Consider the following 13,635-nt stretch of genomic DNA (forward strand, 5'->3'; position numbering starts at 1 on the left):
ACTTCACTTTCCGGTCTTAACCATTGAACAACTATTAAAATTAAATATTTTTTAACCTGCAGTATTCCAAATATATACATTATACATTTATCACTAAAGTGTCACTCAAAACTATACGAAGTATAAACTAGCCTTTGCAAGTGGCTTAAAGCGTACCCTTTCTATTAATTACAATGATAAACACTAATTCAAATCCCCAAAAGAACTTAATTTATAAATGAAGATAACAAACTCATTATAGTATATATTAATAAAAATGTATTTGTTCAATTATATTAAAATAATCAACTTTTATTCAGGCAAATATACTAAGACTTGACTTTATTCAGGTTAAATGATCTTATCTTTTCGGCCAAGGGCGAAAGAGCACGTGCAAAAAATATAAAAAATAATAATAGTGTACTAAAGACAAATCAAATAATTATGAAAAAAAAATAAAAATTTAATAATCTACTTTAAGCCTTCCATTTACATTATATTAGAGGAGTATTAACATTTATAATATAATTTATGAAAAAATAAATAAATTCATGAATATAATGATGAATTCGACCAACACCCAATGGTTGTTTTGCGTTCAACAAATTGTTGTAATTTTATGTATATAACAGAATGTCTTCATTACCTATTGTTTGATATTCAATGTTTTAAAAACAGTGGAACTTTAATTGAATTATTTTGCATTCATTCACAATGCTAATGAGGCAATTTGCTTAATTACATTAAACATAGCACACCTTATTAGGTGGGTTTTATCCAAAATAGTTATTTTATATCCAAAGATAATTTATTATTTTCATAAATTTAATGTAGATAACCTACTTTAATTTGATCATTAATTTATAGACAAATTTTGAATATTTCATTTATTGTCATGAAAGTAGCCATAATATTATATTAAATGTTTTAACAGTAAAATTATGAAACATTACTTTATAATGTTTTACTTGAGCCAAAATGTTACAAATAATTCTATATTTAATGTAGGTATCATTAAGAAATAATATTATAACATAGTTATCAATCATGATAGAGATAGGATAGGCATCCACAAAAGAAACTCGTTTTCGAAAAAGAATGATACACCTAACCTATCATAAGTAGCATTTTATTGAAATTGTACCTCGCTCTACAATACTATACAAAATAGTAATAGTTAAAAATTTAAATGAATAATTATTTACATAAATATAGCTTGAACTCTCTACTAGTCCTTGACCTGAAGTATCAATATTTTATGTCTAATGTTGTTTGTTGCAGTTATTAGAAAATTATATTCGTGTCACTTAAAAATAAACATAATGCATAAAATAATTGTAAAATAAAATACAATGTTCATCATACATTGTTGTACAAGCAAGTAATTATTACAGTAACTATAATAACTAATATAAAATTAGTTAACCATTATCATATTACATCTTACTCATCTATACTTCTATAACGTTAATGCTACTTGATTGACCCAAGCAATTATTAGCTACAAAGTGTTAATATTTCTTTACATTACGCTTTATACATTTTTTGGTGTATTTGATTCAGACAAAGTAACTTAGTTACTATTGGCAGCACTAATAATGCAATATTTTTAAAATACTTATTGTTTGCTTTATGTGGTTACAATATACTTACAGGATTAATACCTCAACTACATAAACTACAGAATTATAGTGAGTTAAGTAATTTTAACCGATTTTAAAATAAAAATTAAACTTGTGTTTCAAGTGTACAAAAATATTGCACAAGTGTAATATATTATAAATATATTCATATCTTGTAAAGACCTAAATTCAGATAATATAGATATATTATCCATATTTAGATATTGCAAATTAAATGGTTTAATCCCAGATTGTGGTTCTAAGGGAAATAATTATAAACTACAACCTAATTTTGTTCTCTTTATAAATTTATTTTAATTTAGTAGAAGTGTAGAACTAATTATGCCCTCAGTTCAAAAAGATACTTATACTGATTTCTTCTATAAATAATTTTTTTAAAACATATTTTTTTAGTTTTCTTTTGATGGTGGTGATATCATTTTCACTATTTTTATTACAGCAGGCTTATAAATTAATGCCCAAGGCAAGAAGAGCATAAAACCAGAGAAATATAAGCTGGCATATACTCGCCACCACTTTGAGAATACTTTGACATCAAATGGAATCAAACTCCATCCCATGAAAACTATAGTATAAGTTTTAAGTAAACCATACAGCAAGTATTTAGCATTAGAGGCCCAGAGTTTATTGTAAATTTCAGTTTTAGTTATTATGCTTTCCAATTCTTTTTCCATATATATTATAATAAACTCATTGAAAAATGTCACATAGTAACCTGAACGAGTGCCATGCCAGACAGCCAGGAAAAACAGAGTGAAAAATTGACTGAGATTTCTATTACCCAAAAACTTGAGACGCTTGTAGATGTACTCAGCTGCAAAATGATTTGTGTTGCAATTGAAGCTGTCTATGTAATGTTGAAATTTAGTTGCACCTTCGAACCTCATAAGTTTTATATTGTTACAACCATCCCATTGTGACACTTCTCCCATCTCTGTTTTCTTTTTCCCATTATATGATAATCCAAAACGGATACAAGAGGCTGCAACAAAGATTATATTTACTTTCCAATTAAGTAAATGTTTGTAAATACAATATTAAGTTATGCGGAAAATGTAAGATTAAAAAAGGAAAACTGTATAATTTCCTACCTTCAGTCAGTAGCCAGCATGCTATGTATTTATATAGAGCAAAATGTGCCCATAGGCCACTGTAAAAGTGACGATATATTATTGATGTCTCCCAAAACTCATCAGAGAGCATATATTTCATACTAAACACTGATACTGAAAAATAATAAAAATTATAAATATTATTTTATTTAATTGCAATGTTGTAATACTTTTATTTATTATCCATAGTTAAACACTTATTTTACATAGCTTAAGTACATACATGTTTAAGTATATATGTTGTAAAGTAAAATTTAACAAGTAAAATATCTTTACTATATATAATTAAAAGAATATATTTTTGAAATAATAGATTAATCTTTTTTAATTATGAATCTTCACTATAAAAACAATAAAGATTATGATAAGCAATCTGTGTTTTTTCTGTGTTGGCATAGCTGGTTGCAACAAAAATGTGAAACAAAATTATTTAAATTTAACTTGGACTGAATAGTAATCATGTACATTCCTATCATATTTAACTACAGTTACAATAAGTTCAATTTAAAGTAAAAAATTCTTACTTCCAACTTGAAAAGCCACTAAATAGCTTAAACCCTGCACAAGTCTCTTCATAGCTTGTTCTTCTAAAGAATGGGCTTCTTTCTCAATAGGAAATTTGTCAGATATAAAGTCGAGGTATCGTCTAAATGAAAATATTGGGCCCACGAGGAAACATGCAGGGAAATAAAGGAACCCAATTAATTCAAGAAACTGAGGTGTCGATTCCAGAGCTGTTTTTTTGTTAGTTTCCGACAGTTTCTCTCCCTTTAGCATTTTTTTTCCATCCCAAAGATCAAAAGATAGTGCTATTAATTTTAAGGTCAGAACACAATGAGGCATTGTCCAAGTTATATCATAATCTTCTGATTCTGTTAATACATATCCAACCAATAGATATGTCATATTGAAAATAAATGTTATAATTGCATTGTGTTTACCAGGTCCTAACAATTTTGTACTCAAATATATAACAACAGCCGGTATCACATTGTGGTAGAAAGATAAACCAAAATTGTACAAGGCAATGTCCAGACCAGTCACAATAAAGTAAATATTTCTGTATTCTTTGTACTCTCTCACATATTTGTTATATATAATACCTAAAGGGTATCCTAGTAGGATAGAAATTAAAAGCTTTAATGCTGGCTCTGTTGTGCCAATCAGGTAGGCTGCTAATGGTACCGGGCTGAGTCCGATCCAGCTTAGCAGAGATAAAAAGAGGCCAATCATGATGATATTTCCTGTTAACAATGTTATATAATATAATATACTGACAGAAAAATGCATTCAAAGGAATTTCTAATTTAAGGTTAATCACAAATATTGACATTATGATGTAAAATGTAATTACAAAACAAAGGCTACTCTTTGGTTTATACAGTAGTTTAAAATCAATATTTAAACAAAACTTTATAAACCAAAAATCAATCATTTTTCCCTTGTATGCTTCAAATTTTACTAATATTTATCCAAAAATCAAATTTACAATTTAAATACATTGATAAAAAAGGGATGTTAAAATTATTATAAAACTACCTGGAATATATTTTGAAGTCGCTGCTCCACAGTTTCAATAATTAAAGGTAACATAGACCATATATTTTTGAATAATTCATAAAACACGTATGCCAACAACGAAATACTAGGTAGAAATAAGAAACAATTAAAGAATAATTAGAAATTAAGAATGCTACAAAGACTGAATGTTGAGTATTAAAGGTCAGTTTATGAGTTTAGTAAAAAGTAGGACACACTTAATGTGTGTAAGCAATAATCATTTCCAAAAGAAAATTTGTGACAAAACAGTGATGTTGCTATTACAGTACATTAATGCAATGCGATTAATAAACTAATTTAATGTAGATTAAAAAATTACATTATTTATATACTTATTTTATAAAAATAAAAAAAGATCAACAACGTAAAATATATTAAAAATTAAGTGAAAAAATAAAGAGGTTTTTGAAAACGAAGTATTTATGAATCTTACCTAAAATTTTTAAATGATATATTCTTGATAGGATAAAGGTATGTTCATATTATTAAAATTATTGAGCAAGAAATATTAAACATTTAGTATTTCATATAACATTATGCTTCATTTATTAAAAAAAAAATAAGGTTTACAATTGCATTTTTTATTTTCTTGTATTTTTTTATAATATAGATAGGTGGACAAGCAAATAAATAATCTCTCTAAGCTTATAATCATACAGATCCCAATGTATTTAGTTTAAACTCAGGCTCGGGCCAATAAAGATGTCTATGTCGATGTCTATGTCTTTTTCTGACATAAAAATCATAACAAAAGTGTTACAGTTTAAATTGTTTGCTTCGGAAAGGACCGAAGGCTGCTACGACTAAATTCAGCCTGGAGGAGAATATTGTCATCGTAATTCGTAATATATTTTTAACTGGTATTTAGCATAATCTTTTGCTAGAAGCACTATCAAATCAATTGTTTGTCTATGTATGGTTGCCATTAATCAGTAGATGCTGTTACTGCATGCATTCACATGTCCTGAAGTATTTTTATTTTATTTGTAAAAAAAGGTAAAAAGGCAAAAGTTTATAAGACTTAAAAGCCTAATTTACATGTTGTTTCTCCAAAAGCTTGGCGAGTGTGTGGATGTTCCATTATTGATATGTATCATTTCACCTTTAAACTCTATGACTTTGCATTTACAGCTTATAGATCTCTAGGTGGTCTATGGTTAATACAATGAGATTACTATTTCAAATTCAATTGTCATTTTACCAAAGCCAAAGAGTATTATAAATTAGCTGATTTTATGTATCATTACACTTGGAATTGGATGAACATTGAAGATTAAAAGATTACAAAACTGAAGTGAGTTATTAAATATTTTGTTTGCTATATTTTTAACATATCTGTAAAATACACTGTTACATGTCAATAATCAGAAGTCAAAACGCTATTGGCAAATAGTTATTGATTCAATTTATTTGACAAAATCTATAAAATTTGTGCGAGTGGCAATGGTATCAATATATTTTTAACAAAAGTATAATAGAGTTATGTTAAATCTATTTTTCCTTGAGTCTTAGTGTTGAATGAAAAAAACACCGGTTATTTCAATCCATAAAATTTAAAATAAATTAATTCACCATGACATATTAAACGAACATGTCAAAAAGCATCGCAGACCGGTTTTCGTGGGTTTGTTTGTTTTGCTAACTATATAAAGTGACTAGTAGTTTTATTTCGCAATTTTAATTGTTATATAGAATAAAAAACAAAAGAACATAGGCAGCATTACCAAAATATAACATATTATATAGGAACTAAATAGTATTTTGATTGCATCTATACAACCTGGTGTATAAATAAATATATAACTTTGTTACTATAATCATAACATTAAACTAAATTGTCTAAAAATTCAGCATCCATACTTTGTAGGGTTCTTGGTAGCACATATTGTTTATATTTCTGACAGTGCTAATTATGCATATATAATAAACAAATTTTGTGACATTGGTTGTAAAACGGATATTTGGATTATTGATGTTGACATCCAATTTCAGATGTCGCCCTGTCTTTGTTTAACTTTACTTTGTATGGTTTGCAGCAAAGAGATGAAATGAATGTGATATCAAAATTGGTTTCACATTCATCTTAAATCTTTCTCACAGACAGGTTACGTAATGTTAAAGAGTGACAGGACAATAGGTTCATGCGTTCAATGTTTGACTTAAGATGCAGACTTAAGAGTCAGATGAAATCCGATATTAGATTATCAAATCAAATCAAATCAAAATATACTTTATTCAAGTAGGCTTTCACAGACACTTATGAATCATCATTTAACAAACTATTTAAAGTAAAGCTACCACCGGTTCCGAATGTAGATTCTACCGAGAAGAACCGGAAAGAAACTCAGTAGTTACTCTTTTTCAACATCTAAAAATTCAGTCATGTTAGTTAAATACAATTATATATGAATGTATGGCTCCTGCCTAGAGGTCAACAAGCATGCTATGCTTAACTCAATGCTTTTTTATCATCTATATAATCTTGTATCGAATAATATGCCTTCTTTACCAATGTATTTTTTACAAATTACTTGAATCTATGAAATGGCAAAGTTAAATATGTCTGCAGAATTTTATTATAGAAAAGGATAGATACCTTGCCCCAAGAATGATTTATTGATTTTGCGAAGTTGGAAACTTGGTGTTCCAAGCTTATCCTTACTTCTTGTGCACATACAATGATTATCACTTATTTTATCAAAGTGATCAATGCTACTGTGAATATTCATGTGTGAAGTTTTAATATATTGAACACATGCCTAGTACTAAATGTCTAGGCCATTGTGACCACTTACTAAATTAGCTCCATTGATGATTGATTTTAAGCCCACACCTCTAACAAGACAAAACTAGTATTGTTTTGTTCTAGTTTGAAGTGGGAGTCAGTGTTTCAGGCACAAGGCAGGCACATTACATCTTTGTTCCCAAGTTTAGTAGCACACTGGCAGTGTAAGAAATAATTAATGTTTCTTACATTGCCAATGTCTATGAGCAGTGGTGACCATCATAATATGACCCATTTACCCATTTGTCTAACTAAAAAAGACATTTATAGAAGAGTAATAAAGAGCAGAACTATTTATATAACGTAAATAAGAAAAATTAGCTATATGTCCTTTAATGCAATGTTCATATGTATACTTATCAAGTACATAGTTCTTCATTCGCACTATTTACAAAAATGTGGCTGGATTGAGGTTGTTCAATTTCATGTGGACAGTAATTCCATAATTTGATAGATTGAATTGTTAAGGAGTCCCTTGAATAATTTGCAAAATTTTTGGAGAATAATTGTTCTTCATAACAATTTTATTCTTTATTACTTGTCTTTGTTGTTGCTACAGTTGACTCTTGTCCAAGGAAACTGATCTGGATTAAAAAACTAATTAAAATGTAATTTAATAAACTAATTAAATAATATTATATAAATAATTTATTTTAAATTTTATGGATTGCAGTAATTACATAGATTAAAAAGTGCTTAAATAAATAGTCTGCTAAAATTTCGTTGTTGTATATTGCTATTGAAATTTAGTGAGTGCTTATACTGACCAGGTGAGATATTTCTTTTGTTCCATCAATCACATCTAATTTCATTTATCAGTATAGTTATTTTATACTAACATAAAACATCAATTTACCTTACTTAGACAAATGATTATAAATGTGTGACCTATATACAAATGTGTAGTGAACTCTTCAATATAAATAGATATCATTTATAAGAAAGTTTTGTAATCATAATAAGGTTAGTGGATCTAACAGACAGTCTGAATATCATGAAATCCTCAAAGTAAATTTAAACGAAGTTCCTGTTCAACTTGGATTTTAAACAATTAGTTGTGCCACATAATTTAATTGTATCATTGTTGCAACATATCTTAACTGTCTTCATCCATAGGCACTATGATGTTTTTTGCAATTACTGTTTTATGTGGTGAATTCCTGTTACATGTCTAAAAAAAAAATTTTGAAATATCTATCACCTGATGTTTTTAAAAGTTATTGTGTGAATTTTCGTTTTAAATAAAATTAATATTAATTATCAACAAGCCTTTTACAATACATATAATTTTGAAATGTTCATAAGGTGACAGAACAGTTCCAGCAAAATGGAGTCTGCAGGCGATTGGTGTCTTATTGAAAGTGATCCCGGTGTATTCACACAGTTAATCAAAACATTTGGTAAGTTTATGTTTATTCTTTAATTTAATACAACAAAATTAATAAATATTAAATTATATTAGGTCATACTGAGTATAATCTTATATCCTCTAATGTTTCAAAATGAAATTCTAATATACCAATCTTTTTACATTTTTAATTTTAATCATTTTGCAGGTGTTAAAGGAGTACAAGTGGAAGAAATGTGGTCAATGGATGAAGGAGAGGGAGTATTTGATAATTTAAGGTGAGATTATTTTTGTTTATAGTATCATTTATTTTATTCAACTTATGAGAACCAAATTATTTTTCTAATAAAGAATACATTAATCCAAAAATATATATGGTTGTATTTAAAAAGTTTTTTAATAATAAAGAGAATGAGTGATGAAAATGCTTTTAATTAATTGTAGGCCTGTTCATGGACTTATATTCCTCTTTAAATATTTACAACATGAGGAGCCACCACATCCGGTCGTGACAGACAATCGTCTTGAGACAATATATTTTGCTAAACAGGTATTATGCTCAAAATATCTATATGATTTTTCAAAAATTTTATTTGTACATTTTATAATATTAAATGACCATTTCTTATTTACTCTGTGAAATGTCTCTAAGGATTTGGCTCATTTTTTTTTAATTAGATTGCTTATCTTCTATTACTGCTTATGTTCTATTATTGCTTATGTTCTATTATTTTACGTGAATATTTTCTCAATAAACAAATAACATTGTTATGTGAAACCCATAGTACATGTAAACTGTAAAAAAATTGAGTCAATTGATATAATTTTCAGGTTATAAATAATGCATGCGCAACACAAGCTGTTGTGAGCTTATTACTGAACTGCAGTCATCCAGATGTAGATTTAGGACCGGAACTAACGAAATTAAAGGAATTTAGTATGTCTTTTGATCCAAGAATGCGTGGTCTTACCCTAAGCAACTCTCAGACCATACGCACTGCCCACAATTCAATGTCAAACCAGACACTTTTTGAGTTTGATCAGAAGGCACCAACAAAAGTAAGTAATTGCAATTATTTCATCTCTTAAGCTGCCTTAGTTTGGTTCAAGCACAATAGGAACAAAAACAATTAATAAACTGGTTGGAAATATGAGATGGGGCATCATAACTACCACATCAGGTATAACAACAGGTCTCGTTTAGCCATAGTCTCGAAAGACTGTCCATTGAATTTGAGAATATTTCTATTGGTACTTACATATTTCAAGATAAGATTATTATAGTCAGCAAAAGAAAAGGTTAACACAACAAACACCAGATATTGACTAAATATTTAGTTTGAATTTAGACATCAGTAGTAGTTCTTATTTCGTAAAACGGAAAATATTCCAATTTGTTAGTTATTGTCCTGAAATGACTCTGTCCCATTTGATAATAAACGACTTTTTGTGTACTTCAGTATTTAAAGTACAGTTTGACTAAACTCCTTAGAGAGATGTTACTTGAGATCGAATATCATTAAACAAATTTGAGATTGCCGTACTCTTGCTGCATACTGCATTTTTTAATATCTATAAATGTCAATTTCTTAAGTTTGTATTCCTTCAGCTATAACTATTAAAGCAGCACCCTTGATGATCTGTTTTGTATTCAATTGATTTGAGATTGTATTCAATAACTTAGAAATGTTATAAAGTTATTTTATTTATTTTGTAGGAGGAAGATGCCTATCATTTTATTGGTTACATTCCTATAAATGGTCGTCTATATGAGTTGGATGGTCTTCGGGAAGGGCCAATCGACCATGGGCCAATATCGCCTGGACAAGACTGGCTCAATGTCGTACATCCTATTATAATGAAGAGAATTAATGTGTAAGTATAATAAAAAGTTTTAAAGTTTCATATTTTACATACTATGGTGTTGTTTTATGTAAACAGGATGATATGTTTCATATAATCCATATTGGAATTCTTCTTAGGTCCTAGGTATGTCTTATCTGAACTTGTGGTATATCTTTGTCAAATAATAGCAGAATCTAATGCTTCCTATAATATTGAATAAAGATTTACAATGGCCCTGGATTTACAAGTAAAGATTTAATACAAATTAAGTAAAATATAATTCCGGACTATATTTTATTTTCTGTTCTTGTATTATTTAATTACATATTTTTCCATTCGTGTTTATTTTTTTACTTATTACTGTAGTAATTGCACTGTATATTGTATGATACTATTTTCACAGCTACACCGAAGGTGAAATTCATTTCAACTTGATGGCTCTCATATCAGATAGGAAAATGTTATATGAGCGACAAATACAAGAATTAATGCGCGAAACTCAAATTCTCGGTATGGAAACAGACGATACTGAAAAGGAAATCCGTAGATTGAAAATGTTGATCGAATATGAAGATGCAAAAATGTTGAGATATCATCAGGAAATGGCCCGTAGGAGACACAATTACTTGCCGTTTATCATAACACTTTTGAAAATATTAGCCGAAGAGAAAAAGCTGTTGCCTCTATATGAGAAGGCTAAGGAGCGCGCTCTCAAGAAGGGCCAGAAGAAAGTAAGAGTATAACAGGAAGCTTCGGGAGGGCGCAGGGTTGAACGATCACGTCCCCCGCGCCGGGTCTCCCCGTCCAGCCCCTCGCGAGTGCTGCCTCCTTCTGAACATATGCAATATTCTTTAGCTGATTTAGACTCTATATTTATAGAACCACAAGGTTCGCGTAGTCAAAACTTTGAATTTGAACCACAACAGATAATGCAAGATAACTTCATGGAATCCCCCAATAGTATAGATATGGACATGTTGCCATCGGATGATTTTCTAAAGGACGTTATGCTAGAGCCTGGCTTGGAACATAGTCTGTTAGACGTTGACAACATATTCGACGATAGTTTGATGATTGGGACGGACGATATGCCTCAAGGCGATATATTAGATGCAGACGACTTTCTCATAAATAACTATTTGAGTCAACCGGAGCCTGAAAAGAGACAGGACAATTTAGAATAGTCATTGTATCATGCTGAGACTAGGTCTCACGCGGCATTTTGCGATTTTTAATAGAATTAAAGCTTTTCTGGTATATTAAATTGCTATGTAGTCATAGATTCATTAAATATAATATATAATTTTGTTCTCACGCGTCATTTTGCGATATTTATTCGATTAAAAGCTTTTGCGATATTATCGCTTTGTAGATTGATTAAAAAAATCGTATTAAAATGTTTAATTAGCAAATATGGATTTCTTATAAATTGACAAATTATTTGCCATGATCATAATGACTTTTTTTTTAATAAAACTTAAATTCAATATTTAACTTATTATCTTTCGTAAAATTATTTGTATAAATGATTATTTAAATTAACTAAATGGTGAAATTTACTTTATTGTTCTAAGGAAATTTTAATTGTAATATTAAATCTCTAAAATTGACTTAAGGAATATAATGCTTTTAAAAAGTACTTATTGGGTGTTATTGTAAAGTTTAAGATAATAAACAAATATTGTTGAATATCATACCGTTTATACCGTGTGATTTTTAATAATATTTCAGTGATAAAATTATTGTGTATCTAGATGTGTCTTTGTTGCTCTTGCTATATAACATTTAGATAAGTCAATTTCTCAAATAGTCATATAAATAAAATAGTTTTTTGCGTTTATATCGACAATATAATACTACAATAATCAATTTATATGCTGATACCATATATTTACATAAACATAAGCAGCCCGTAAATGTCCCACTGCTGGGATAAAGGCCTCCTCTCCCTTTGAGGAGAAGGTTTGGAGCATATTCCACCACGCTGCTCCAATGCGGGTTGGCGGAATACACATGTGGCTGAATTTCGTTGAAATTAGACACATGCAGGTTTCCTCACGATGTTTTCCTTCACCGCCGAGCACGAGATGAATTATAAACACAAATTAAGCACATGAAATTTCAGTGGTGCCTGCCTGGGTTTGAACCCGAAATCATCGGTTAAGATGCACGCGTTCTAACCACTGGGCCATCTCGGCTACACATATATTTATTTTACAATAAATTTACATTGTTAAAATATTTATTATTACAAGCGGATCTAAAATATTTTTTTCATTAAGTATAATAATTTAAAGTCAGAATCGACTATTAAAAAAATTGATTATTGTTGTTTATAGTTACTATTTCATTAAAGGAATGGAATATCAATATGTAAATATTTTAAATTGCACAAAAACATCAAAATTCAGAAAAGGGTCACATGAGATGGTACAAGTATTAAAATATTATAATTAGATTGCTGTCTTTTGTGCTGTTTTGGACACTGATTTTCATTCTAGAAACTTACGGTTTCACCCATAAATGTTATTTATGTCGTAATCAGTTAAACAATGCTGTCTTCTTCTTTCGAATGTCAAATCAATGATGAGAGAAAGAGAAGTCAGTATTTAACTAAACACCCGTTAGGCGACGATTATAAGTGCGACCGTTAATCAATAAGTTAATCAATATACCATGCATAGTATTATGCTCGTGAATATGAGAATTAAGTTTTTTATTTCACTGAGTTGCCGGATCCTGTCAAAGGATACAATTTTATGTCGGCGTTCCGTGTGGCCTTATTGATGTAATTAGTATATTATATTTCTAGTCTTTTTCGCTGGATCGACTTACAGTGTAAGTATTAAACAGTTATGTAAATGCATTTATTCATTTATCACATGAAAATACCAGCTGCTGATGTTTGAATATTACCTTAACCTTGTAACAAAATGCTAAAATAGTTCGTCTCCATTTAGTAGTTAGTTTTAGGTTCGTAGCTGCCAAGATGAAAAATATAACACCATTTGTATAATTTCTAACATCCACGGCACTGTCCTAATTTCTGATGTCTCATTAATGTCTTGATGTGATTTCCTTTAGTGCTTAATTGTTAATTAATCATAATCAATATGCATTAGATAAAATATTAAAATGTTTGTGTCTATTTTAAGTCCAGGTTGTAACTTTGAGCTATAAGAGCTAATAATATTGTATTATCGATAATCTACTTTTGCCCGGTTCCTATGTTCAATAAACTATTCGTTTTGCTTCCATCGGATTATTACTTAAACGAAAAAAGGCCACTTATAACTGATAGTTAGTTAAATGTATGAAAGTAATAAGACTATCCGTAAGCAAAACGAATAATTTCTTTAATAT

The 13,635-nt window shown here is 29.0% G+C and overlaps 2 protein-coding genes across 4 annotated transcripts; one reads left to right on the forward strand and one right to left on the reverse strand.

Annotated features, from left to right (window-relative positions):
* Nucleotides 1-1,091: 1,091 nt before the first annotated feature.
* On the reverse strand, nt 1,092-4,548 carry LOC125075969 (lysophospholipid acyltransferase 5). The gene is made up of 4 exons (XM_047687858.1): nt 4,274-4,548; nt 3,259-3,978; nt 2,714-2,848; nt 1,092-2,604 (listed from the first exon to the last, which is right to left on the reverse strand). Exons 2-4 carry the CDS (start codon nt 3,965-3,967, stop codon nt 2,012-2,014), a joined length of 1,437 nt encoding a protein of 478 aa, XP_047543814.1. The 5' UTR covers nt 3,968-3,978; nt 4,274-4,548; the 3' UTR covers nt 1,092-2,011.
* A 479-nt stretch (nt 4,549-5,027) lies between these two features.
* LOC125075787 (ubiquitin carboxyl-terminal hydrolase isozyme L5) lies at nt 5,028-11,015 on the forward strand. Of its 3 annotated transcripts, none has more exons than XM_047687547.1 (7): nt 5,028-5,136; nt 8,385-8,479; nt 8,636-8,705; nt 8,872-8,977; nt 9,259-9,486; nt 10,145-10,302; nt 10,676-11,015. In XM_047687547.1, exons 2-7 carry the CDS (start codon nt 8,407-8,409, stop codon nt 11,013-11,015), a joined length of 975 nt encoding a protein of 324 aa, XP_047543503.1. In that variant the 5' UTR covers nt 5,028-5,136; nt 8,385-8,406. The 3 variants fall into 3 exon arrangements, with proteins under 3 accessions (XP_047543503.1, XP_047543500.1, XP_047543502.1); XM_047687544.1 differs by lacking the exon at nt 5,028-5,136 and adding an exon at nt 5,439-5,588; XM_047687546.1 differs by lacking the exon at nt 5,028-5,136 and adding an exon at nt 7,763-7,849.
* The last annotated feature ends 2,620 nt before the right edge of the window (nt 11,016-13,635 follow it).

This window comes from Vanessa atalanta, chromosome Z (genome assembly GCF_905147765.1).
Source record: "Vanessa atalanta chromosome Z, ilVanAtal1.2, whole genome shotgun sequence".
In the NCBI taxonomy this organism is placed as follows: Eukaryota; Metazoa; Arthropoda; class Insecta; order Lepidoptera; family Nymphalidae; genus Vanessa; species Vanessa atalanta.

What these genes read in the sequence shown, in the direction of transcription:
- LOC125075969 (XM_047687858.1), bottom strand. Translation starts at nt 3,967, where the DNA reads ATGATTGGCCTCTTTTTATCTCTGCTAAGCTGGATCGGACTCAGCCCG. An exon ending in AGTGGCTTTTCAAGTTGGAA is followed by an intron (nt 2,849 to 3,258) that starts GTAAGAATTTTT and finishes ATTATTTTTCAG; the next exon opens with TATCAGTGTTTAGTATGAAA. An exon ending in ATGCTGGCTACTGACTGAAG is followed by an intron (nt 2,605 to 2,713) that starts GTAGGAAATTAT and finishes TCTTTGTTGCAG; the next exon opens with CCTCTTGTATCCGTTTTGGA.
- LOC125075787 (XM_047687547.1), top strand. Translation starts at nt 8,407, where the DNA reads ATGGAGTCTGCAGGCGATTGGTGTCTTATTGAAAGTGATCCCGGTGTA. An exon ending in ATCAGAAGGCACCAACAAAA is followed by an intron (nt 9,487 to 10,144) that starts GTAAGTAATTGC and finishes TTTATTTTGTAG; the next exon opens with GAGGAAGATGCCTATCATTT. An exon ending in ATAATGAAGAGAATTAATGT is followed by an intron (nt 10,303 to 10,675) that starts GTAAGTATAATA and finishes CTATTTTCACAG; the next exon opens with CTACACCGAAGGTGAAATTC.